The sequence below is a fragment of the Nesoenas mayeri genome (genome assembly GCF_963082525.1).
Source record: "Nesoenas mayeri genome assembly, chromosome: 18".
In the NCBI taxonomy this organism is placed as follows: domain Eukaryota; kingdom Metazoa; phylum Chordata; class Aves; order Columbiformes; family Columbidae; genus Nesoenas; species Nesoenas mayeri.
The window spans coordinates 3,533,404-3,561,009 of NC_137566.1; the positions used below are offsets into that span (position 1 = coordinate 3,533,404).

Genomic DNA, 27,606 nt, shown 5'->3' on the forward strand with positions numbered 1-27,606 from the left:
GGCCACAAGGGTGCCCTTGGTGAAGCCATGCTGCCTGTCCCAAATCACCTCCCTGTCCCCCATGGGCCTCAGTGCAGCTTTTAGCAGGATCCGTTCCATCACCTCCCCAGCCTGCCCTTCAGCTGCAGTCTCTGCACTGAGGATTGTTTCAAAAACACACCCACCACAGTAAAATCCAATCGAGTTTATTGGTTAATTATATACAGGAGATTCTTTGATATTCACAGTAATATCAGACAAGTTACCTCCACAAAGAGCAAGAGTAAAAACCAAAATGACAAGTCCACTGTAAACAAAACTAGAAATCCTGCTGGATTTGGTGGGACTGGCTCCAGATGAACTGAAAAGGCACTCGAAGGAAAACAACAACAGCTGAACGCAGCCCGGATGCTTTGTGCACTTCTTCCAAGATGATAATCCCGAGGCACAGCGCGTGGAGAATAAACATCAGAGTACAGACACAGGACGTCACATTCCAAGCATGCTACATGTGTGTTGACATAGGAATTTAATGTACTCAAGTCTCAAAACCCTTACAGCCCTCGCCTCCCCCCAGGCACCACAATGCGGGTTTAGTGTTATCAGGAGCAGTTCAAACCCGGCCAGCAGGAAGGCAACACTGCCCCAGAAGCCGTCGGCAGGAGGGAGCGCAGGTTTTGCTGAGACTCTGGCAAAGCGAACAGCAACCTGGGCCAGGAACGTGGCAACCGGTGGCATCGGGTGGACCAGGGGAGGCTGGTGGCTTCTCTGGATTGTCACCGCTGAAGCAAAAGAAGCTGAAAAGCCAAGACACGGCCAGGACACATCCCCGTGTCAGCTGTGCCTCGCTGTGTCACTCAGCTCAGAGGTCACAGCCCTCCATGCTGTATCCTTAACTATCTTTCCCTCAGACCTCCCCAGCGCCCAGCCTGGGCTCCCAATTCTAACTGGGCTGCTCCCCAGTGCTCAACCTGTCACCCTGACAGGCTTTGGAAGGTCACTGAGGTGCATGGGAGATACTTGGGGACCTCTGCCCGACTCCTGCTCCCCAGGTGACAAGTGCCAGGTCAGCGTCACGCTGGAGGAACCTCCGTGCCCTCCTGTGTGAGCGCGGGCAGGAGAAGCCTTTGAAGGCAGAGGTGTTCGTCCTCAGGGAACCATCTCAAGGGCACAGATGCTACACACAGAACAATGCAGAAAAACTAACACGAGAACCGAATTTATATCGTAAAAGCCTGATTGTCAAGTCATCCATCTCTGAGTACTTCAATCCAAGAATTCAAGTCTGGTCACTTCAATACAAGAAAAGTGGCTACAAGGGAACAGCAAGATCAGTCCGAGCAGAGGTTCTATTTCAGAGTAAGACACAGCAAGAGGTCTGTAAAGTAACTAGTGTCACCACGCAAAGCCACTCGTGTCCATACCCTATAACCAGACATCCCAGAACAGCAACACCTCTAACTCGTTGAAGAGACCGATCAAAGCGGTGTCTGCAATGTGGGCTCTGAACTCTGTCAGCGATTGAGCCCCTGCAGTGGAAGCTTTCAAAACACAACCAACCATCTCCAGTGCTTAACTGCTTCAATTTTCTCTGAAAAACACCAACATTTCCTCACCGCTCTCACACAGGGGTCGGAAGGGTCTGTTTTCTGCTCTCAGAGAGGCACCATTGCACAGAGGGCACAGATTTTACCTTCACAACAGATGCAGAGAGAGGGTACCAGTCTGTCCTTCTGCAGCCTGTCAGACATCCCGCCCTGCAGAGATCAGACTGGGGAAGACCTCTTCCTCTCCCTCATCAGGAGCTGGCTGTTTCCCATGAAAAAACCTTCGCTTCTGTCACCCAGATGCAAATTTGCTACCAAAAGAAACTCTTTAGAAACCCAAGCCTGCTTTGTCTCCTTTTATTCCGTATTTGCCCTGCCCAAAGAAAACAAGATGTCCAGATAAATACCTGGCATCAGCCCGGGATGGGCAGCTTTATGTGGTGCAATTCCAGATCCAGGTAGCATCTTCGGAGAAAAAAAATGCTGCTACATGTGCCCAGATACTTTAATCTCAAAAGGATTCCCTGTTTTCACGGCACATCCCACACGTCAGTCCCAGTCTGAGCCCTTTGGAAAACCCCACTGTGCTCCCTTTCGGCCAGTCGCTGGCACAAACGGGGCATCCCGGGCGTAACGAAGACTGCAGCTCTGCACAGCGCTCTGCACCGCCTTCCCTACAGCAAGAAGCAGAATTGCTGAACCCTAGAAAACTAAGCACGTTCTGGGCATCACAGGCGCAGGACACTGGTTGTCCCCATCTCACAGCCTGTTCTCCCTGTGAAATGTGCAGAGCTGACAGCACAGAGTGGGAAGGTGTTTGTTCTACACCACTTGTCCACCTCTGGTACCAATCACCCTCACACCTCTGAGTTAACAAGGTCAGAGCAAGACTATCAGGACAAAGAGGAGGCACTTGGGTTAGGAACACTTTTTAATCAGCCCAAGCTACTCCAAATCCCACCTGAGACCAAAGGCTGCTGTAGTCTAATCTGCTCTTCCTTCTCTTCCCCAAGTCTCTCCTTTACAGGAACATGGTTGTTTTACTTCATCTCAACCACGGAACACCCTCTTCAGACATTTCGGCCTTCAGTGTCGTGAAGTCATTAGTTAGTTCTTGCCTCATTTATAGAACTAGTTGTAGCAAATCAAATTCTAGCTCTAGATCCATCCAGGTGTGATTCAACGTGACATAAATTCGGGTTCAATGGTTTATTTAAAGTCTTTTTGCCCTGTAAATACCCAATTGTCCTGCATCTGCTCTGTGTATTTCCATGATTGGGAAGTGAAAGCAGCCAAACCCAAATGTTATCACTTGAAGCTGAGAAAAGCTGCTGGATACACCAGAGGATTAACAACACTCACGGTACTCTGATGGGCTTGGGACAGATTCACGGGCTTGGGGACAGATTCATCTGGACTCCCCGAAGCACAAGGGTCACACACTAATTTCCTTGCCAGGACACACCTGAGCGTGTCTGATGTGCAGCACCAAGTCTTCCTCAGAGGCTGAGTCCTTCTGCAACAGAAGGCGTCATTGGCCCCAAAAGCCACAATGCCAGGAGATCCCTTCCCCGGCATTATGTACATATTGAAAAAATAATGGAAATTCAAATAGCCATTCGCACACATAGGCTCTGTTGGCAACTTTGCTCTCTACCTACAGTTCATAAAACCCTCAGAGATGAGCATTTACAATTTAAAAATAAAATGTTTCGTTTCATAAAAGAATAATGTCTACATTTCTGTCAGCCAACTAATTTCAATCACGGCATAATCTAAGAATAAAGCAAATCCTAGCCAAGAATGGCCACGACGGGAGCCTGGGGAGCCAACCCTGCTGCCAGCCCGCAGCAAGGGGCAGCAGCGTCCCCAGCCGCTCCCATCCCTGCAGCCCAGCGAGGAACTTGTGAACTCCAGCTGATTTTCTTTCTATTGTTTCTCTTTCCGCTTAGGAATGATCCAGTCCTGGTGACGGCCGCGCCTCGAGAGAGCAGCGGGGTGCAGAGGCTCCTGGGCAGCGCCGGCGCTAATGGCAGTGCTCCGTGATATCCACCACAACGGCCTTTTTCCAGCTGAAGAAGAAATAGCCCGTCCCTGCCCCTGCGGCCACCGCGATGCAGAGGTACCCGTTGTACGTCATGAAGATGAGCATGAGGAAGTAACTGACCACGACCTGGATGACGTGCAGCACGGTCTGCAGGAGGTGAGGGAAGCTCAGCATCTGCTGTCTGAGAACACAAAACCCAGAGAACGGTCAGCAGGCGGGAAAACGCACGTTTCCAAAGAGAAAACTCAGCTCTTGGACTGCCAGGATGCCAAGGTGCGTGTGAAACAGCAGGGGATAACCCAGCAGGCTGGGCACAGGATTCTGCACGCGGCTGTCACTTGGAACTGGGCTTTTCCCCACTGAGCTGACCGATAACCAAGCAAGCGCGGTACTCGCTGGAGGACAAAGCTTTCAGCTGAGCAGCAGACTTCTACAAGTGTGTTTTACCCGGCACTCAAACACAGAATGGCTGCTTTTCTGAGTAGAGACTTTGACTACCCATCAACAGAAGGATCCTAAATATTTTCTATCAGGCTTGCTCGCTGTAACACCCAAATTCTGTTCCTGAGAACTCCCCAAATGTGTTTGTTACTGCTCTAGCGAAGAAACAAAAAGTTTATCTGACTCCTTGCTGCTTTCTTCCTTTTGTCCCCCATCCTACGCAGCGGCCAAGTGACTCAAGCACGGTGTCCTCCAGCGTCAAGCAGTGTCCCAATCTGGAGCCAATGCACTTTGCAGAGAGTAACATTGGCTGAATAAAGTCTTTTCTGTCTCCGTTTTTGCCTTTGTCACCTGCTGAAGAAATCTGTCTTAGAATGAAGCAAAATTCTTACCCAACGGTTTTGTGTGTCTCCATCAAGATCGTGCCATTGGGACCCGGCACTGGCATGGAGTTGTAGCGGATGCTGACTTGGGATTTCCGGAGCAGACACTCTCGGGCGATTTTAAGGCCTTCATAAAACATGGCCAGGAAGAAGACGGCCACAAAAGCACCAGCCATTTCTGACAAAAGAGGAAACATCATTGTATCTGTGCGGCAAAAGACGTTTGCTTCAAAACACGTCAGAAGAGACACCGTGTCATTCAACAAGCGCCTCACACCGCACAAGCTGTGGCCGGGCTGTGCGCGCACATCTACAGATGGTAAATGTGATTTTCACCCACACTAATTGGAATTTCACCCATGAAGTGAAACCAGCCATCACTTTTGTTAATACGACCAGTCAAATTCTCCAATTATACAAACATCTCCCTTTTTCTTTCACCCCACAGATGCCATTTGAAAGAGACTCAACGCAGCATGCCTGCATATGTCTGGCATAAATAGCAAGGTTATTCCTGAAATATTCATCAATTTCAAATGTTTTATTTGGACTGGACAAGACAGTTTTACTAACCTCCAGGAGAATTGATTTTAAGTCCAGAAAACAGCAATGGCACATTCTCATAGCTGAAGTGGAAGGTCATAGCCTGCCCAAAACACAAAGAACACCAAGATGAGCCCAAATAGCTCATCACGAGAGGGAGTTCACAGCGAGAGTTAACAAAGGCTTTTGTACTGCGACATCAGCTGGTCACTAGATAGACTCGAAGAAACTCTTCAGTAAATGTAGTGTAACACACACACGAGACATGGCTAAAGCTGCTCCGGGTTCCTGTTTGGCTGGGCAGCTCTTTCCTACGGGAAACAGAAGCCTAAATTCAGGTACAAGAAGGACTATTCCATATAAGCAGGACCACAGCTTCCCCTGCTCCTGAACCTACACAGGGAATGCGGTGGGAGGAGATGTCAGTGATCCCCGGCCCATTGGGGTTCACATCATCTTCCCACCCAGGTGAACAAGGCGCAGTTCAGCGTGTCTTGAGCTCAGCTGCGTACGGCGGTTTCACACGTAAAGTGCTCACCGAGCTAGAGGAACTTCTCTTTGAACTCTGCACTTTGCTTAATTACAGTTATTTGCTAAAGATCAGGATTATGATTAATTTCAGCATCCCTAAGAATCAGCAGACGTTCATTAGCCCCAGAGCAGAAATTACTATAAAATATCTTTTAGACAGTGCTTCCATTTCTTTAATAAATTTAACATTCTTACATTTCAAACAAAAACTGCACAAACCAAAGAGCGTTATAGCCTAGTTCCATAAACCACAGGTGAAACAGAGCCTGTTACGTGGTGCAAGCAAGGAATGGGAATATGCACATATCAAAATGTACCTATTTACTTCCTTCCCTGACAGTGCAATGCTAATTCCAAATCCTGTGCAATTTATAACCATTTCCAGTTCCAGGGTAAGGCAGCGTCCTTTAAGCTGTCCATTGATGGTAAGAGCACTTGTCACTTGTAAAGAAACAGCATTTATATGGAAATTAAGAGATCAGAGAATGCCCACACTGAGCTGTTAGATTGTATGAAGAGCTTCACAAGGACATGGGTGACAATGCTGGACCGCAGGTTCCACCAGCACTACTCACTACGTTCACAAAGGGGAAGGGCTGTTCTAGTCCCCTCTTGCTCTGACACTGTTCGCAACATAAGTAGAAGCAGCGATTCTCAATTCCTTCCTTGGGGCACAGGGCTGGCAGGAAACTTCAACTGAAGCCTTGCAAAATCTGCTCCTTTTCAACTGAAATGTACACTCTCTCCTCTCCTTTCAAAATTCAACCATGAAGAGCCATGTTTTAATAACCTGAAACTCACTCAAAAGTATTTAGAAAAGGGAGAAAAAGCTGAAAATAAATTCCCTAGAACTGGCTACACACAAACACAGATCCTACGGTCATCTCCATGGCAACTCTGGCCAGGATCTCTGCAAAGCGCCGGTGATGCCAACATGCACAAGTCTGAACTTGTTTAAATCTGAGTTAGCCGGAGCAGCAGGAATTCAGACCAACACGGCCCTAACACTGTGGCAATGGGCCCTGGTAGCACCGTGGTCCCCAAATGAAGCATGTACTTAAAGTTCAGGAGGGAAAGGGCTCAGAGATTGGTCCCTGCAGGTCAGCACAATCCACCCCACTACTGTGCAACCCTCTCAGTGTCCATTAAGGGTCTTTCTAACATTAACAGCCTGGAAAACTCTGGCCATCTCCGTTTCTTGCAGGAAAATGCTTACTTTTCATTTCTGCCTTTAGCTGGCTGGAGAGCAGATACCAGCCTGGCTGCTAGGAAGGTTTCTGCAAGGAAATACCATTTTGCCAAAGGATCTCCAGCTCTGAAATACGTTTAGTGTCGCGCATCACTTCATGCCGCTCATTTCAGAAGAGCCACGATGGGGTCTGTGTTTTAACTGGATTGATTCCTGCCTTCCAAAGCTAAGTTTAATTTCCAGTCCTCAAGACCATGTTCTTCAAGACGACAAGTACTCTGAACCACAGACAAGGCGAATCTCTCTCTTTAATGACGACTTTTCCACTTACCATCATCATCATGTCGTGACCAGACCCCGGGGCTGCCGTTGAGTGGTGATGTGCGGGAGGATGCGTGGTTGGCGACATGGAGCCGTTCCCGTGGTGAGACATCTTTGCAACGGAGATATTCAAAAAGGCACGTAGAAGAGACCCTGAAAAAATAAATGAAAAACAAAATAAACAGCAGCACTATTTTAAACAGGAGATAGTTCCCCTGCTGCTACTGCAAGAGAAAATACTCTAAGCCACTGAGAACTGCTTCTGGATAAACTCCTGCAGCGCCCTCACGGTCCCGCGCTCCGACGCCAGAGAACGCGCAGCAAAGCGAGCGGGACGGTTTAAAGGAGCTGTGTCCCTGAGCTTTACATCATCGTATTGCCGCACCATCCTAAACATTCTCGCCAGAAAGGCAGCCTAATCCGATTGCCACAGCACATGGGGACAAGTGCTCAGTATAAAGGAACATTTCTTATCTCTAAGAGGAAATAAACCAAGTCTCTTCTCAATCACAGTCATGACAAAAGTATCTCAAGCCCCATTTTAAATTGCATATACTAAAGGATCAGATTACAGTATTTCTCCTAATTGACAGTTATGCATTTTATTGGGAACATGTTTAATGAAGAAATTATGTTAGGTGGTACAAAACGTATCACCAGGCAAAGGTCTGCAATAGCCCCAGGCAAGCCCATTTCATTTCCATGAGCTTTACATTGTCACATCTTCCCCTCTAATCACATTACACACAATGAGAAACACTCAAAAGGTTGCCGGTCGAAATGCCTAATCTGGTTACTGCAAATCAGGTATGTCTGGATACGCTCATTAAAAATAAAAATACACCCCATGTGGCCATGGCTTCTGTGCTCTGCACCCAGCAGGACTCGGGATGGAACCGGGGACAATTTCTGGTGTGAAATGAAAAGTTACCCGGTAGAAACAGCAACAGGAGAAAGAACAACTTGGGAACACCAGACAGTTCTGAAGCAAGAGCGTCTGTCAGCATGATGGAGCCGGGCAAAGGCAACCCTGGAACAGACCAAGTCCCTCGCGACAAGAAAGGCCTTGAGGTGCTGGAGCGGGTTGAGAGAAGGGAACGGAGCTGGTGAGGGGCTGGAGCACAAGTGTGATGGAGCGGCTGAGGGACCTGGGGGGTTCAGCTGGAGAACAGGAGCTGAGGGGAGACCTTCTGATCTCTGAACTGCCTGAAAGGAGCTTGGAGCCAGGGGGGTCGGGCTCTGCTCCCCAGGAACAAGCGCCAGGAGCAGAGGAAACGGCCTCAAGTTGCGCCAGGGGAGGCTGAGGTTGGATCTGGGGAACAATTTCTTCCCCAAAGGGCTGTGGGGCATTGGAACAGGCTGCCCAGGGCAGTGCTGGAGTCACCAGCCCTGGAGGGCTTTCAAAGGCATTTAGATGAGGTTCTCAGGACACGGGGCAGTGCCAGGGGTGGGTTATGGTTGGACTTGATGATCCGCAAGGTCTTTTCCAACCAAAATGATTCTATTAGTCTATGAAAGATAAGTAAGTACCGACACTGCTGTACTAGACCCTGCCTGCAATACTGTGTAACCTCCCAGTCTAGTCTCGCACTCAAAACCAAATGAAATAAAAAACAAAGTACAGACACTTATCCAATTAAATTATTTTTAAAAAAAGAGAAGAGACGTACGTCCTTCCAGATAAATCATCAGGAGTGTTTACAACTTGGACAAATGTTTTTTAAGCTAAAAGACAATTTGGTGTTTGAAGAGATAGGCAGGAGTATATTTAGATTGGAGAGGGGAACTGAAACTCTAGAAGAGCTTTCCAACCTGAAATAGTACAAACAAAACCCCAAATGGCAGCCAGGTGATGCTGGAGCTGGTTCAGTTTGTGACAGTGGCCTTCTGTCACAGCTGTGCAGGAATCGCCGGTGGCCTCGGACATGCAGCCTTTGTCAGTGACAGTGACAGCATCAGTGACAGGGGTGATCTCAAAAGGCTTCGGAGGTCAATTTAAAAAGAGCAGTGAGAGAAGTTAAAGATTTGGGATGATAAGGAGGAAAGCAAGTCAGCGGTGCTGGGCAGGAACTCAAGAGAAGGAATTAACGCTCCTTGCAAACACGGGAGTTAATCAATGCAAGTACGCACCTGTGTGCACCCAAGTCAGCTGCACACAGCAAAGGTATTTTCTGCATCTCCGTGCAGGTGAAGTTCGTAGCCACTTAATGCATTAGACAACTTCACAGTAACCCCCCTGGAAAATTAACTTGTAAGGGCACCGGCTAAAAGCAGTTCATACTCCCTGTCCGTATTTCTCCTACTGTTATTTAGCTCTCCCTGTCTCCAAACTGTGCTTAAAAATTAAGACCAGAAAAACAGCTCTAGAAAAATGTTGAGGGGGAAGAAAGAAGAGACTAATGCAAGAAGCAGCTCCTATGACACAGAAAAGCATTGCCAGAGGGCACCTGCAGAACCAACAGCGGGACTTTCATGTGCTTTTAAGATTATACTGTTTCAGAGATTAAAAGTTCAAGCCCTAGAACTGAAGTCTTAAAATAAAAACACTCGGGAAAAGAATCCTCTGCCAAGACACACAAACTTCAAATCATCCTTTGCAGCGGGGAAGGAAGAACAGCCGGAGAGCTTTGCACCCCGGGATCAAAGAGATGTGCTGCAAGAGGAAAGACGTGAGGGGAGAACCGCCCCTCTCCCCCACCAAAACCAAAACCTCGTCTCCTCCCTCTTCTTCTTTCAGTTGACTGACCCATTGCTTTTGCTTTGGATGCAACATTCTCCCGAGCGACTACTGCCCAGTGCCATGATTCATTCATTTTAGGATCTCATGCTCCTGTCAAACTGCAGGTTCCAATACGCTCCACAGAAGCCCTGGCTGTTCACTGGCTTAAAATCACAGAATCACAGAATCGACTGGGTTGGAAAAGACCTCAGAGATCATCCAGTCCAACCCTTGGTCCAACTCCAGTCTGTTTACTAGATCATGGCACTAAGTGCCATGCCCAATCTCAGTTTAAAAACCTCCAGGGCTGGTGAGTCCAGCACCTCCCTGGGCAGCCATTCCAATGCCTGACCACTCTCTGCACAGAATTGCTTTCTAATACCCAGACTAAATTTCCCCTGGCAGAGTTGAAGCCCATGGCCCCTTGTCCTATTGCTGATGCCTGGGAGAAGAGCCCAATCCCCACCTGGCTAGAACTGCCCTTCAGGTAGTTCTAGAGAGTGCTGAGCTCAGCTCTGAGCCTCCTCTTCTCCAGACTAAACAAGCCCAGCTCCCTCAGCCTCTCCCCATAGGGCTTGTGTTCAAGTCCCTTCACCAGTTGTGTTGCTCTTCTTGTGTCCATCTTGGTAATTTACCATCACTGGTCTGCAGAAAGGGAGAAACAGCCCATGTGTTCTCTAGATATTTACAGTGTATGAGCAAACAAGGTCAAGTATTCACTAATGGCTGGATTTGGTACAGGTTCGGTACAGGTTATGAAGAGCACGTTTGGTGCTCCCACGTGTAGGACCCTGTCACACCAGCGCTCCAACGCCAAATCCGACCCCTGCTGCCGCTACCCAGCGCTGAAAGACGTTTCTGAGATCCTGAAAAGGATGGGAAATTAAGCAGCACAAGACAAAATAACCAATAGCGAGCAATTTCAGCTTTTTGTGTTGCTAAAGGTAACAACACATGGAGGAACTTCTGTTTAAAAATAAATCACTTCCAGTAGAACAGCCTAGAACAATCAGTTACAACTTTGGAGGCCTCTACCTGTGCCTGTGGGTAAAAAACAGAATCTGGGGCAGCAGCAGGTTAGTGGCTGCGTAACCTTAATATTTCAAGCTGCAAATCTCTGGTTTGCTTTTGCAGACTCTTTTTTATGCAGAGACAAGTTGACTGGCCCGCAGCTGTCCATACTGTGAGAAGAAGGGCACTGTTTTCAACAAGTCAGACTCTATACCTGGCAGAAAAAATCCACACACACAAGCTTCTATTATCGCAAATTCTTTAAAGAATTTAGGTTTAGCCTTGTACAAACCCTGCACTCCAGCAGCAGGTATTTTTGTCTGAATGGGCGGCCTGACCTCTCGAGTGCTGCCCGCTCCGCAGGTTTGCACAGGAGGCACTGGGGTGGATTCCTGAGCACAACCCTGGGATTTTTTGTACTCTGTGACAGATTACGGTGTAAGAAAACAAACAGGGTGGGACAGGAGAGACGAATGAGGAAACTCTCCCCAGGGCTTTTCTTTTTCTTTCTTCCTTTCTTTCTTTCCTTCTTTCTTTATTTTCTTTCTCTCTCTCTTTCTCTCTTTCTTTCCTTCTCTCTTTCTCTCTTCCTTTCCTTCTCTCTTCCTTTCCTTCCTTCTGTCCTCCTTTCTTCCTGTCCTCCTTTCTTCCTTTTTTCTTCCTTCCTTCCTTTTTCCTTCCTTCCTTTTTTCTTCCTTCCTTCCTTTCTTCCTTTTTTCTTCTTTCCTCTCTTCCTTCCTTTTTTCTTCTTTCCTTCCTTCCTTCCTTCCTTTCTTCTTCCTTCCTTTCTTCCTTTTTTCTTCTTTCCTTCCTTCCTTTCTTCCTTTTTTCTTCCTTCCTTTCTTTCTTTTTTCTTCCTTCCTTCCCTCCCTCCTTTCTTCCTTTTTTCTTCCTTCCTCCCTCCCTCCCCCTCTGTTTGCTGTCACCCCAGTCCCCACTGGCTGTCACCACAGCCCCCGTTCCACAACCCCTCAGACTCCCAAGGAAAGCAGCAGGACTCAGAGCCGCCACAGGACTGCTCACTTGGAGCCGTCATGCCGGAGCGGGGCCGGGCCAGCAGGCAGCCGGCTCTGCTCAGAGGCTTCTGTCCCCGCAGTGCCACCTTGGCCGCTCAGCAAACCAACTGGCGTCAGGGAGATGCAGCCAGGAGCGGGATCCGACAACAACAAACTGTTAGCTCAGCTTCTCTGTTAGCACTTACACCCTCCACCAATGTTCACCAGCGCTGCCCCATCTCACACACACAAGGCAGCCACGTTTGCAACTCCAGGGCACGGAGAAGTGGAGGAAGAACAGGTATCTCATGCCAGCGCACGGCAGAAACAAGGGAAAGCCGCTTTCTCAAGCAGGTCTCGGCCACGCTTGCCAAAACCTCCAGCAGTTTCCCAACCTACTGCTTCTCCCGTTAATCCAGAATCCTGCCACTCCACAGCAAATCACGTTTTTTGCTGTGGCAAACAGCCTGCCAGACACCCAGGGGAGATACACCTTTAATGCAGAAACACAACGGGCTATGGGAAGGATCTGCCAAGCTCCCAGAAAGTACTTTACAAATCAGCTTGGTCTGAAACACCGTGTGCAAACAGAGCTTCATAGTCACACTCAAAAGGAATGAAGCCTCTTCCCAAATCCAAAATCTAACAGGATTAACAATGGAACCCTAAATCAATGCCCATTAGAGCAGCAAACTCTTCCTTTCAAAACGGTGCCTCACCTTTCCCATGCCAGTTCTGAAAAAGCAAGAAATGAAATTAATTTCACTGGCTCTGCCCAAAAGGACCGGAGCTTTACAAAACACCTCTTCAGCCTCTTTTACATTAGTTCCACGGGGACAGATCCTGCTCCACATTTCTGTCTCGCACAGCTGGAGCGATCCTTACCCAGGGTCCCTCCACCAGCACTTTGGGCAGCAAGAACCGGTCCCTCTCTTCTCCTGAAGAACTGAAAAAGATCTGGTAAGATTTACTAAGAATTCAAGAGAAAGCTCCTGAGAGAAATCCAAGGGAAAAAGATTTAAAAGAGCAAGTTGGAAAGGCTTGCACATCAGCTATGTCTGAGTCTTGCGTGACACAAAGGAATGCTACATATAAAATACATAATTAATGCAACAGGCAACCAAAAGGGATCAGTGCTCTACTTACAGCAGTCCAGCTGGCAGACTGTGAGCTCCGCTGGCTCTGAGCTTGTGGTCTCAAGCCCAATCCTTTTCTTTTTTAAAAAAGTGCAGTGGGAGGGGGAGCCGGGCGCCTGCAGACACTGCAGCTCTGTTCCTGCCTGGAGCTGCGGCCGCTCACCGGGCTGGGCTGCTCATCATGAGACCTAAGCACTGCTGCTGGTTTCTTCAGTTTCCTGGCAAACTGGACAACTTTAACCGCTTCCTTTCCAAACGCGTGGACTTGGGGCGGCTCCTCCGGGATGCCAGGCTCAGCTCCAGAGCTGCCCAAACACACAGCCCAGGGACGGCTCATCTACCTGCTCATCTCTAGGAGTAACCTGCAACAGCAGCCAGAGCCCTCCCAGGGTCAAGCTATATAGACACATTTTAAAGATACAGGGAACAAATAGATCATTCTTCAGTAATGCAATATAACGTGTTTTACAGATACACTGTTGTTCTCCAATGTCAAAATTCCCCTCGGAGCTCCTTCGAGCAGCCTCAGCAGCCCCAGGGCTGAACTCAGACACTGCGCTGTGCCCAGCACACCTCTATTTTTCCCTTGCGCAACTCCAAAGAAAGAACTCTTAGTGCTATATTAAGAATTTAAGGGATGTTTGCAAGGTCCCAGAACTGTCTGGCTTGGCCTGGTACTGCGTCACCACCTCAGAGTCCCAACCAAAAGCCTTTACCAGAAGTTTAAGGCTTCCTAAAAGCTCAACACACTAAAAGGGGCTCAGATAAAGAGCCAGAAGGAGAAGGGGCAGCTCAGGAGAGGAGCTCCAGTGCACTCTGAGGGTTGTCAGGCTGCATTAGTTTGTATTTCCTGGGTTTTGTCCGTGACCAGAGAAGCTTGCAAATCGACTCAAAGCAGATCAGCGGAGTCAAGCAGAAAAACACACAGTGTGACAGTGGGTACATCTTCCTCTCCGCCTGTGAGCAGAAGGGACACGGCTGAGCTATTTACACAGGTGGGTTGTAGAGGCTTTTGAAGGAAGAAGACAGGTACTCTGGGCGATGTGCAGCTTGAGATGCCAGAGAGTGGAGAATGATGGGCAAGAAAAGAGCTGAGCAGGGCTGCTCTGTGTCCGGCTCAAAAGAGGATGATGTCCGGGCAGACAGACACGCAGAGATGGAATCAGCCAGCAGGGATGTCAGACAGAGGCACAGCCAGGCTGGCAGCATGTGGAGACCAGATCTTCACCAAGTGGAGTCATTATTCTGTCTTATCTGAGCTGCAAAGCTCTGTCCTTCAGGGCTCCTGGCTGCCGCTGTCTGCTTATTTCATTCTTACTAAATCTTTGTGTTTCTTTCCCACGTTCCAGACTTGTACCAACACACATTTGTCCTTCTCATGATAGGGCTGCTCTGTCCCCAGGAGCCAGGCTGCACCCCCCCTGTGACTATCGCACAGCACTCACCAACACGGAACAAAAATAATGAAAAAGAAAATGGGTCTAATTTCAGGCTGTGGGTTGCTGGCTCACACAGGCTTCCTGGAGCTGCGCGTCTTGATCTGGCAGCTCGGTGCAATTATATACATCAATCAACTTTTAATTAAAATGAAGATTAAAAGAAGTTGAGGAAGTATTGAAGGCTGGTTCAACCCTGAAGGTCCTGTCCTTTGCTCTGAACCAAAGCAACGCTCAGCTACACACCGAAGGCAAAGCTGGTCACCCTCCCCGAGCTCAGTCCCTGTTACCAGAGGGGCTGGAGCTCTTCCTCTCAGCACGGCCACAATCGCGTCCCTTTGATGGAGTTTATTTTCATAGCAAACTTGTCTGGTCACCCACTGTTAGAGACCCTGCTTGATCTGCTTCCCTAGAAGCGGACGGTCATTCCTAATCTTCCAGCTTCTGCAGACTCCACAGGAAATCTCTAGATCTTTGAACAACAACACAATAACGAAGGACAGGCTGTTCTTTACAGGACAATGCGCTGAACTTCATGAAGCGGAGCATCACGCCAGCCCGTGTCGTTACTAACGCGCAAAATGAAGCAACAGGCAGCAGAAAACAATCCTGCAGAGCAAAAAACCTCAGACTGCGAGACTGAGAACATCGGAGGACGGGCTGAGAAATGCTGGCAAGAGATTTGTACGGATGGAGGAAATAATGGTGAGGTAGGCAGGCTGAGCAACAAGCGGAGTCCTCTCCAGCCAAGCTCAGCGACAATGAAACTACAGGAGTAAGTAAAGGACGCTCCTGAGAAACTTGGCAAAACTGAGGAGTCCTTGCCAACGTCTTCCTGGCTGGAACCTCATTTCTGTGGGAGACGCCTGACATGTACAGCTCAGGGACAAGCACCTGGAACGCACACGAAGCTTCACATTGAGATCCAGCTAATGTCTCCCCAAGGGTCCCCAACTCCATTCACCTGGCAGTTAGACTGGACAATTGTTGTAGGGCCCTTCCAATTTAAGTATTCTATTCTAATTCTATTCTGTTCTATTCTTATTCTAATAGTTTCTCTGCTTGTGCTGGCACATCTCCATCCCTGCCTCAGTAGAGCAGGTAAGATCACTTCCACAATGACCACATCGACCTTTAGCAAGAGGTGACAGAACCAACACGTCGCTCCTTGGTTTGCCTCTTTTTCTCACAAATTCTAAGTCAGTGATGCAGCAGGGACAACATCAGCACAGGAACCAGCAGAAACTCCCCTCACCTACAAGAGAATCCTGGACACGCTCCCACGCTGACTAGTGAACATCGAGCTTTCCCTTGAAAGAAGAATAGCAATTTTAGAGACTGATTCATTGGGCCAAATCTTGGAGTCCCCACCTCCACACGCTCTCCAGGCTGCCCTGCTCTTGGCAGGACATGAGACAATATCACCATCTCTTCAGCACCGCAGCAACAAGCTGCTTCTTAGCTTTCCCTGTACAGTGCTACACGTGAAAAGGTTTTTGGAGGTGTGCAGTCGGCTTTCGTGCTCAGAACGCAGCGGGTACATCTGACTAGATCATTTCATGCCGTTGCAAATCCAACACAGGCCTCCCCCTGACAAAGCGGCGGGAAGGGCACAATAGCAGGAATGACACGGGAACCGGAGCTGGCAGCTCCTGCGAACACCCCAGGCACAGGCTTGCACAACGAGCCCAGTGCTCCCATTCCGCAGCACTGCTGAGCACACGCCTGTCACAGAGGGTGGCCCCAGGGACTTAGTTTTGAATGACAGACAGATGCTGAAAGCTGTCATGAAGCCAACGATGGTCGGTGAACTATGTGTGCAGGGCTCTTATCCACATGAAGAATGGCCAGGCGGGACAGAGCAAACAAGTTTTGGAGAAACCCACATCAGAAATGATGTGAACTGAAGCACCAGCAATAACCTGCTACCATCCTGATAAAACACGAATGCTTTCAACCTGATTGATCCCAAATTAACCTGAAGTCCCCAGTGGGACACTTTCAAAGGATCTGAGCATATCCTACCCCGGCTGTCTTTGACAACCCCAGTTGGAGAGACGATTATAAGCTGAGCAAATCAAAAGTGCAGTTGAGGGAACAAAGCGCAGCTCGCCTGGCCCAGAGCCGCCCACCTGCTGACCAGAAGCAGAAGGCCAGGAACAGACATGTTAACAGCAAATTGGTTTGGTTTGGTTTGGTTTTTTACTGCTAACAAACGCCAATAAACAGAGTCAGTATGCACAAAGGTGAGATGCTACACCAGCAGACAGTGAACTCGAACTGTGACAAGGGTGATACCGGGATCTCTTCAAGAATAGTTCAAAGTTTGCCTGTTCACCCCTGAGCATCACAAAACTTCCCCCTTTTTCACATCACCTCCAGCAGAACAGCACGAACCCCCAGCCAGCTCCTCTCACCAGGCACAGACAACACGGACCTGCAAGTGCCAAGGCCAGAGCAGATCAGCTCTACAGACCTGACATCTGCACTCAGAATCACAGAATCCCCAGAATGTCAGGGGTTGAAGGGCCCTGGAAAGCTCATCCAGTGCAATCCCTCCATGGAGCAGGAACACCCAGATGAGGTTACACAGGAAGGTGTCCAGGCGGGTTGGAATGTCTGCACAGAAGGAGACTCCACAACCCCCCTGGGCAGCCTGGGCCAGTGTTCTGTTACCCTCACTGAGAAGAAGTTTCTTCTCAAATTTAAATGGAACCTCTTGTGTTCCAATTTGAACCCACTGCCCCTTGTCCTACTGCTGGTTGTCACCAGAAGAGCCTGGCTCCATCCTCCTGACACTCACCCTTTACATATTTGTAAACATTAATAAGGTTGAAGTAGCAACTTGACATGCTCAAGCCCATCACGAGCACAATTTCTTCCACTCTGTACACACACAGTATTCTCCCCCTCCTTGTTTTCATTTCTCTATTTCTTCTGCCACAAGCCCTTCAGATCTTATATCTGCTCTGCACTGTTTATTGTGCTCCTTTGTGTCTGGATGGATGATACGATACAGTCATCCCCCTTTCCTCTCACCCAACAGCACAGAATTTTCTGGAGAGCAGCAGAACTGAAGCACGTCAGAATATCCAAGATCTGGGGAGCGAACACCAGTCCCACGGCTCCCAAAGCAGAGAAGCTGCCACACCGAAGCTGACTCAGGCACACATCTGGAGGGAAAGGCACGGCCTTGGAGCTGCCACAACTGACAGAGAATGCTACATTACCATGTCTTTATAAAACATCCAGGGTGAAAGGGCTCCTACAAAACCACGTCAGACACCAGTTTTCCTTATAGCCATCATCAGCATGAATTCAGAGCTAGTACTAACAAGTTTCCATCAAAGGCAATTCCCGGGAGGCATCTAGAGAAGAACCTCAGCACTCCCCGTGCATGTCAAAGACTTCTGAAGCAATTCTCCCAGGACCGCGGTCTGACATGTCACTTTATCACAGCTTCATCTTCCCCAAATCATCAAGGGTATGAAACACTAACACATAATACATACTGAACTCACAGAATACCCTCCCAGCATTCAGGGAGGAGGAACCTGAGGGCCTTCCCTTCCCCCAGGGACGGGGCTGTGTTTAAACAGAGATAAAGCAGAACAGCTTAAATCCCAGTGGCCCAGCAGGCTGGGTGGGATGCAAGAACATGCTGCCTGCTTACCGTCTGCTTACCATGCACAACGCTCACCCAGAAATCACCCCAGGACCCCCTCGCTAAAAACCGCTGAGCGCTCGCTTGTCGGCCGCAGAACCTGCCTGACCCTCCTTAGCAGTGGAGGGAAACAGGACAGCAGTGGGGAAGAGGAGATGGAAAAGAAGTGCCATGTGATTAGTATTTTCCAAGATTACGTAACTTCTTGAATAAATAGATACTTCCTTATCCTCCGTGGCAGTTTGTGCGGAGACATTACACAACCGAGCACAGGAACGGCGACCAGGGAGACGTGATCCATGTGGATATGATGCATACAGCCAGAAAGCTGCCTCACCATACACTGAGGAACGAGAGGGACAGAGTCCTGAGCCTTGCGATACTCTTCAGAATCTTTTTTCATCTAAAAAGAAATTAGCACTTGGAGCAGTAAAAGAAATGAGCATTTGGAGCAGTATCTTGCAAGATACATATCCTGCAAGATTACACACCTTCCGCTTCCTTCGAAAACCCATACCTAGTGAAGCATTTGTGTTCCTATTTTACATGCCCTAATGAAGAAGAGCTTCTAGCATGTATTGTTCTACCTACAGACTTTTTTTAAAATGAAGGGAAAACTGAACTTGTGTGTACAAGATTCTTCACTGTGCTCACTAATTCCTGCAGGTTCACACCACCTGCACCGCTGGTACGTATGAAAAGGAGCCAGCCCGTCTCACACAAAAAAGCTGTCTCTGTCCAGAGGGTAAGGAGATTGATGTTTGTGACACCCACAGAAGTATTCAGCCTATAAGGAACGCCAGACATGTTGGGATGCAAGCCAAGGTACTACTTGCAAGTTAAGATCTGATAAACCATTGCTACATGGTTTGCTGAAGTGGGAAGGATACACGCCAGGCTAAAAACTACAAACAGCTCTGACCAGATTTATTTCAAATGGTGCCTTCCAGCTTTAAACCCTGTAAGATTGTAAAATAACCTCAGGAGACACGAAAAGAAACCAGAGTCAGCAAGTAAGGAAGGAGGGGTTTCATCAAAAATACAATGTGGCTCAATGTGCCCTAAAAGTGCTTTACCTGGGCTTTAATACAGGTGCGAGATTACAGCTGCTATCTGGCAACCTCATAAATACCTCTGTCTCATGCAAATAAAACCAATGCTGAGGGTAGTAAAATGGATGGCATCGGTTTATTAGAGGTCTCATAAAAAGGAGCCTGAAATGCATCAACACAGATGATTCAGAAGACTCACAGAAGATTCCAAGATCTCACCCGACTTGCCCTTGTCCCAGGAGTCACCACGGGATGACCTGCGGTTCAATTTTCAGCCACAGAACCACTGAGGTTTAGATCTCCTGAGATCACCTGGTCCAGCTTCCCCGCTCCTGCAGGCTCAGCTAGAGCAGGTGCTCAGTCAGCTCCCATTACCCTTGAGCGTGATGATAACACACACACATCACAGACTCACCAGTTCCTGCAGGGATGGTGAGGAGCTGCTGTGTGCTCTGGAGGCCGTAACGTGTGCACCTAGACCCAGGTCCTGCAGTCACACTAAAAAGCTCCTGTTCTTCAACATTTCACCCCGTGAATCCTTTGGCAGAGAAACCTTCCCTGCGGTGAACTGGGGCAATGCCTGAGGCACCGCAGTGTGCTGCTAACAAAGGTGGTTTTAAGCTAATGGATCAGCTGATAACACCCCAGCCATGAACACAAACCTGCACGTGCAGAAAACAAGATCATTTTTCCCCTCACACATCATAACCAGGCTTAGCCCATTTGTACAAATTCTGGAAGAAAACCACCTTCCAGAACTCCTCATTAATTAAGGTTTAGGAATCCATTCCACACACATGACACGAGACATACCGGTTTAAGCAATTTGTGTAAGTTTTCCCATCTCCAGTATCGCCACACACCCATCACAGGGAACCATCTTCATTGTGCACCAGCTCCCACCACCCACGAAAACTTATTTGAGTAACAACCCCAGGAGCACGTTTCACTCCTTTCTTTTCATATTGAAGTAGTTGTTTGTCCACAGCTACTCCTTAGATGTGTGTCCACGTGCAGACACAGCATTTTAAGGAGGCCACGCAACCATTCACCTTCCCCGGAGCTGTCCCGGCCCAGGCTGCGCCGGGCATTGCCGCAATCGCCGCGCGTTGATGTCAGCTCCTATGGAACACGCTGGCACTTCCAGCTCTGGCGTGTCAGGGTCACCTGTTAAACGTAGGCTGTCCAGTAAACACCCAACAGTTGGCAAGACTGACTTTTAGAAAAATACTTACATTTTCCCTGCTTGCAGAAGGGAAATGAATGCGTGTTCGTTTAATTTTGCATCACCAGCTACGGCCCTCAAAACAAAAGCTTGTTCTACCGCAGCCAAGAATTAAATTCTTTTGTACTTCAATTGTTCAAAACACCTGTTGTTTTGAGAAGCCTAAAGCTGTTTCTGAGCAAAATACAAGGTAGAACATAGGTCACCATGAGCAAAATCCATTCCACAGTGTTTTTAATTAAGCCCAGAAAGTCAATCTCTGTTTTGGCTGATGGATAAGATCATAATATACATCACCAGGGGCATTTTCCATGATCTTGGATAACAGCAATGGTATGGAAGATGGGAGTAAGGTTTCCAGGTAGGAATGCAAATACTTGTAAGAATTCAAAGAAACTCATAGCCCTAACCCAGAGAACAGAGCACCTCTACATTTTCACTAGTGGAAATGCAAAAATACAATCCTACCTTGGCTCTCTGTCAGCTCGGCGAGGTATAAGACCTCCCGCGATATCCAGAAGAAGGAAAGGACAATCAAATCAAGCCAGGCTCTGAGAAAGAATCTGCCTTTGGAAGAGCCTCAGCCTCATGACGCTCTTCTGACAGGACTATGTCTGAGGCATGGAAAGCTACCACAAATAGCAATCAGCACATTTTTAATTGTAGTTATGAATGACGATAAACCATTCTGAGAAAAAGCTTTGACCACCGCCTTTTTCAGCAAGCTTTCAAACCCTCGCACCGCCACGGAGCTGTTAACCCAGAGCAGAAATGATTCAGAGCTAAAAAAAGCTGAGTACTCACTATTCCAGAGACAGGTTTTCCATCTCCAGGAGAGCAGCCTTGTCCCAACAGCCAACACGTCTGAGACGGATCAAAGTTTCTAAACTTTCAGATAACGCTGACAAGCAGAATGCGCATCATTATCTCTATCAAAGGCTAATCATTAACCGCTGCTGGGATTTAGCTATGATCACTTTTACTCCACTTTAAGCCTATTTATTGCCTGACTTGCAGCCTATTTCAAACCAGACCCATTACTTGCAATTCAGCCAGTAGGAAAATATTTGAATTCAGTTTCTCTGAGCTGTACAAAACGCAAGGAAGGGCTGAAGCAGCAGGGATTTCTGCATCTATTCCCTCACAAAACATTGTCAGTCCCTATTGTTACAGCCAAAAATTTCATCTGACGCAAGATAAATATTTACTGCTCAGACTAAGTAGCCCACTGAAGGGATAAGCCAGTCATGTTTGGACCAGACCAAGGATTGGAATGGTCGCATAAAGCTCCACATAATAGCAAAAGTGACTCCCGAGTCTCCCTCACAAGATTTCAAACATTAATTTCTGTCAGAGAAATTAGCGTTCCGCTTGCTTTTGGATATTGTAACAAAGCAAGTCGAGTTTCCTTTAGTATCTACCCCATAATGAAGAAATGTGACATTTTCACAGCTATAGGCCAGTTTTTAGAAGCTGGCAGAGTGGTAAAAAATAATGAGGCATAGATATTATAAATTGTGCAGAGATTCTTCCACAATGTGTACAAGACAAACCCCATTGGGGTAGCTGGCTCTCTGACCTCTCTGATGGGAAAGATGCATCAAAAATTGCTATAGAAGAAAAAACCATGAGAAAGGAGAAAAAGTGCAGGAAGTATTGAGGTACCGTGCTCTGCAAGCCCAGTGTCATCGTAAGGGCAGTGGTTCCAAGCAGGAACAAAAGCTAGAGCTGCACAAAAAGGGACCAACTACACATGATCCTACTATCGTGAGGTACTGGAGGGTTTTACTAAGGAATTCAGCCCATGAAGGAAAGTCATGCTACTGCCAAAAGGTTTTTTAAACTACTATGTCCTACCAAAGAAGCAAAATAGCTGGAATAAAGCATATTAGGCTCTATTATCCATGTAGCAGGACATCTTATAGCCAAGGATGCTACTCTGTTTATGCTCTATATGAAAGAGCAACACAAAAATAGCTTAACAAGTTCAACTAAACCTGTAGCAGGAACATGAGGGAAGCTGTAAAACTCCCAACTATCTTCCTTTTAGATTGTTTAGGCTTCAATGTGACTGTACCAGTAACATTTTCCTCCAGCATCCTTCAGTCTCACCTGACACCACTTTAAACATTAAGGTTCCGTATGTCCTGTGAGATAACATCTTATCCCAAGTCAATGAAGGGCACCAAAGCCAACGGTAACTTGATTTGTGTAGAACTCTCCTGGCAGAGAACCATGAAATCACGACTCAGTCTCTTGCCAAATCCATTAGACCAGGAGCTTAGATAAACAAGGGGACCATAAAAAAAGGCAACTGAGAAAACCAGACCAGCACTCTGAACCCACAGTATTCCAGGGCTGGGTGTGTTCCTCAGGAGCTTGTGCTCCTACTTCCCTTATCACTTTGATGTACAAGGGTTGACGTGCGATATCGGAAAGGTACAGGTACCTCACTGCCCTCTCACTGAGCAACAGCGGCTGCTGCGGTCGCTTCCCGAGGGCTGGGGGAGAACGAACTGGATCACCTGCCTGCTGGGAGCATCGGCTTTGAGCCTGCTCCACGTCTGTTAGTGTTTTTCTTTCCCAAGTAAAGGATGCAAGCTTGAAAACGCAGTCAAGCTGTGACAACACAGTGTCGAGTCTCTTTAGTACAACGCCTTTCGGAGCAGGAAAAGTGAACTTAGGCACTAACTGATTAATCGGATCCCTGGCTCGCAGTGCGTTCCGTCCAGACACAATGCAGAGGAACACAGCCAGGAGCCGCGGGGAGCTGGCAAGCTGCACCACAGCCAGGCACACGGTGGGCCTGCGATGGCACAGAGCTGCTCTGGGATCCACACGGAGCTGCTCCGGGATCCACACAGAGCTGTTCCGGGATCCACGCGGAGCACATTCATCATTTGAAAGAAACCAAACCAGGAGCAGGTCAGGTCCCAAGGACTCACATCTCAGGAGGCTACACACCTTCCAAACAGCAGCTTTGCAGGCTCACACAGGAACAGGCTGCAGCTCCTACGCTCAGTGTGCGCTGCATCTTGGAGGTGGCCTGAAAGTGCTTTTTAATCTGACAAATCCAATTCCAATCAAATTTCCTCTAACATGAAAAAAGCACCTGAAAGTCTGTTTACCATACACCCTCCTTCCACCAGGAAGAGACGCATTAAGTGTTTAAAAAAGAAAATAAAGGCCAACTGTCAAGCATTCTCCTAGCTAGGTTAGCCAAAAGACCAGCTAAAGATATCACAAAGCTCATAGTGCAAGTGCATGTACCTTCATCAGAGGAACAAGATTTGAATCCTTGATAAGCAATGAGCATGTGTGGAAAAAGAAGGTGAAGTGACGTGGCTCTCACAAAGTGTCAGGAGAGAACTCAGTGTGCTTGCTGTTACTTTCATGGTAAAATAGCTGTATTCTTTCCCTAGTTCTGTCCCAGTTTCTCAGGCTTGATATCAGGATGTGCGAGACATCCAGTGAGAAGACGTCCAATCACTTAAAACATTTTGGCCTGTGATCTAGAGCTACCATGGCCTGCTATATTAATTTAGGTAAACATTCAAGTGAACAGATTAAATGCGTGTACAGCTTTTTAAACAGATTATAAATGACATTCGCATCTGCGGTACAACAATGCCTGTGGGATTTTCTAATATTATATACATGCAGAGCGAATGAGCAAAAAAGTAAATTGTAAACTATTTTCCACACAAGCAATTGCTCTAGTCGGTGATTGCAGGTACTCACCGGCTACTGGAAATCAACAGAACCATAGGAAATAAGGACTGGTGAGACAGAGGGAAGAAATGAGGCATTGGGAAGGTGATATCAAAGGCTGTGGAAACAGAGAAGGATAAAAAGGGGGTATTTTGGCATAGCCCCGTTCTTCTAGATTGGCTTTTAAACCAGAACACTATTTCCAGGACCAACAAATGAAGGGTTTTAGAAAGTTAATTTGTAGTGCAGCAAAATAGGAATTTAATTTATTGACAATAACTAGTCCCGTTATTCTCCTCATTAGCAGATTTCACCTAAAAAAAAAAAAAAAATCATTGGTCTCGAGTCCCCGGGACTTGATTGGGAACATTTCCAGAAAATTAGATTGAAACAAAAGGCAATGGAATAGATTAACTAAGATTGGATTTCCCAGAGAAAAGCAACATAAACTAGACTGAGCCTTTTTCATCCTTCTCCAAGAAAAAACACTGACGAGACTCCCAGTGATTTCCTGGCAGAGCTCTGGAGAGGTTGATGCTGGCAGTTGGCTTCAGCTCCACTCAATTCTGATGCAGATTACTGCGAACTTCAGGGCGACCTTCGGTCACGTGTGGAGAAGACAGAGCCATGAAATTTTCTTCCTGGGTACGGGGGTCTTTATAGCAAACACAGAAAGCCAAATGGAAAAGGAGAAAATATCACGTTTTAGTCCGAAGAACAAAAAGTCTTTGCTCTGGCTGGAAAACAAGGCAGCTGAAAGGAAGCTCTTAGGACCCCGACTCAAAACTCACGGTGTGAATATGGCAGATCTTCTCATCTATTTGTACCAAAAGACTGCTAAAGATTAGTATTCTCAACACCTTCCCTTCTCGAACATTAACGTTTTGTTCAGGGATAGTCTCACTAATCCAAAACGTGAGGTTACAATGCAAAGTGTTAGAGAAGAATCCTCCCAGACCTCTCTCCCAAAAAGGAAAAAAACAATTAAAAGCTAAAACAAAGAAAACACAAACCTTGTCCTCGTAGCACTGCAAGTCAGAGTATGAGGCAAGGACTACACCTTTAAACCAAAAATGCAAAAATGCAAACGTGACCTGGAAAGCTAATTTAATTCCTCCTCTCTACTGGCAGAAATTATTCTAATGCTCAGCCTAGTTAAAAGGCTGGTCTAGATTAGAAATCTGATATGAAATTAAAATAACGCTATACAGCTTCCAACGGGCAGCAAACACTCAGCAGAAAGCAGCCATACAAAAATCCTCCATTCTCAATACGAAGTTTTGTGGGAGGCTGCAACTCCTGCTAGTTTTATTCTTTTCAAACTTCTTGTTTGTTTGTGAGGGAGGGAAAGAGAAGAACAAACCTGCTCACTGCAGAACCTTTTGTGTTTGTAGCAAAAAGAGACACGTTAATTTTGTACTGTGCAGCACGGCAGCCAGAGCTTCACCGACACATCCACACTGTTAGGCAGCCAACATGCATTTAAATGGCAATATTTACACATTCTTTCCAGTGCCCCCTTTTTAATAAAGAGTGGGAAAAAAAGTAATGCAGAATCCAAAGCTTGATGAAAGCCTCGGGAAATATTACATCATAAATTATATGAATTGGGACCATTAAACTGAACGCCAGCTTACCCTGTAAGATCACATATTGTTACTCGTGAAGAATACTGCAAAAGCTTTATCTACCTCAGGCTCAAGCAGAGGCAAGTCAAGATCAAATAGATTAAAAGTAAATTAAATAAATACCTGTGAAGAGAGCTGAATCCACCTTTGCACAAAACGCCACACTATTAAGCACTCCGAAGCTTAGAATTTGAGCACAAACAGGAAAAATTGGTCTGTGACTGCGAAGTCCTGTGGAGCCGGAAGCTCAGTGCAAACTCCAATGCAAAAGATGGCTTAAATCAAAACCAAGCTTAAACAAAAACATGCGAAGTGGCTGAGAGGTGATGCTTTCCATAGCACTGCAGTACGTACTTGTACCGGCACTTCACTGATGCTGAGACTTGTCAGTGGGGAAGCACGATGGGTGCTCAGCTCAGAGGTTCTTCACGGGACGGGAATCCTGGATTGTGTCAGGACTGCTCAGTTTTTGTTTCCAATTTAAACTTTGTAGTAAAAATAAGGAAAAGGTTGTACAGACATAGCATTACCTCTGCCTAAAAAAACCCCCTAAATTTGAATGCAACACTGGGACGTAACCACATAGGTCTTTACCGCTTAAAATACGTATCTTGACTGCCAATTGGACAGAAATACAGGAGGAAAAGCAACAACTTATTTCTTCATCTAAGGAACACAGGAACCACACCTCCTGTTTCGCATTCATGTCCATATGCTGTACTGAGCCAGGGACAATCTGCTCCCATTAGGAATTTACATCAAATTCTTGTACAACTATTGTGTGTGTGCACTCTTATGTGTTTTTTTTTAAACAGAAACAAGGCTTTTGACCCTTTGCAGGTTTCATTCTAAAAAAATAACACATTGCACAATGGAAAAGCTACTTAATGCTCCACTTTTTCCCTTTAGAAGTGAAATCACCGGTACCCCAATCATGCTGTATTGCAATCAAACCCCCATATTATCGCAAACACAGACCTCGGAATTTTGTTCCCAGACTCCAACGTCCTAAAAAAATTTCCAATCAGTGCCAGAAAACATCCAAAGCCAGGAAATCATTCAGCCCTTATTACCATTTTGCGCTCCCTTGCATTCAGTTTTGCTGCATTTCAACACCAGCCGGTTCTAAAGTCCTGAATTCAAAGACAAGGTCTCACAAAGCACCCGGAGATACCAGCTGCTCCACAGGAAATAAAAGGTGTATTTCTCAAGCTATAAGGCAAAGGTGCAAAACTGCTTTAACAAGGGCCAGCTCAGATGTTTTTAAAGCCAAGAAACTCTTCTGAGTGCTAAAAGAAAATGCATAACACAGTGACAGTCCGCCCTGGGTAACTCAGAGCTACGAGAAGCTGAAATCCGGAGCACAACGTGCAGCCCGTGTGCCCGAACCTTCCCGCCCCCGGGGCCGCGGGGTCGCCACGAAGCCGCACAAGCAGAGGAACGAAATCGAACCTGCCCCTGGAGCCAGAGGGGGCTACTCCGGCCCTGAGGCGGCACCCGAGCGCACGGGTAGGGCAGGGACGTGGCGACCCGGCTGTCACCTTGGGAACACTCGCTCCCGCTCGCACAGCCAGGCCGGCAGCTCCGCCGGGAGCGTCTCCCTGCGCCCCGGGGTCTCGCCTCCCGCGCCCCTCAGCGCCTCAGCGGGCTCCGCAGCCCGGCCGGCCGCCCCCAGGCCACGGACAGGCCGCTGCTCCCTCAGGCATCCCCGCGGTGCCCCCGCCGCTGCCCGGCCGCCCCCGCCCGGCCCGAGTCCCGCGTCCCGCCAGGAGCAGCGGGGGCGGCGGCCGCGGGTCCGTCAGGCGCCGGGAGGTGGGGGGGGGGGGAGGGGGGGCGCGCGGCCACCCGGACTCGGCACGTCACTCACCGCGCGACCGCCACGAGAGCGCCGCTTCGCCGCTTCGCCTGCCAGCCCCGCGCCGCCAGCCCCGCCCCCTCCCCAGCCCCGCCCCCTCCGCCGTGCCCGCTAAGCCCCGCCCCCTCCGCCGTGCCCGCTAAGCCCCGCCCCCGCGCGGCTCCTCTTCCGCTTTCCGCGTCCCTCCCTGTGC

The 27,606-nt window shown here is 47.9% G+C and overlaps 1 protein-coding gene and 1 long non-coding RNA gene across 4 annotated transcripts; both read right to left on the reverse strand.

The window, feature by feature from the left end:
• Window positions 1-211: 211 nt before the first annotated feature.
• Window positions 212-27,482, reverse strand: SLC31A1 (solute carrier family 31 member 1). 2 transcript variants are annotated; one of them, XM_080355882.1, is made up of 5 exons: window positions 27,426-27,482; window positions 6,992-7,134; window positions 4,971-5,043; window positions 4,407-4,575; window positions 212-3,754 (listed from the first exon to the last, which is right to left on the reverse strand). In XM_080355882.1, the coding sequence occupies exons 2-5, from the start codon at window positions 7,091-7,093 to the stop codon at window positions 3,553-3,555; spliced, it is 546 nt and encodes a 181-aa protein (XP_080212008.1). In that variant the 5' UTR covers window positions 7,094-7,134; window positions 27,426-27,482; the 3' UTR covers window positions 212-3,552. The 2 variants fall into 2 exon arrangements, with proteins under 2 accessions (XP_080212008.1, XP_080212009.1); XM_080355883.1 differs by lacking the exons at window positions 6,992-7,134; window positions 27,426-27,482 and adding an exon at window positions 5,789-6,020.
• LOC308047422 lies at window positions 24,067-26,756 on the reverse strand. Of its 2 annotated transcripts, none has more exons than XR_013923014.1 (3): window positions 26,632-26,756; window positions 25,913-26,043; window positions 24,067-24,585 (listed from the first exon to the last, which is right to left on the reverse strand). It is a non-coding gene; the product is annotated as an uncharacterized lncRNA (long non-coding RNA). The 2 variants fall into 2 exon arrangements; XR_013923015.1 differs by having other exon boundaries at window positions 26,537-26,641.
• Window positions 27,483-27,606: the final 124 nt, after the last annotated feature.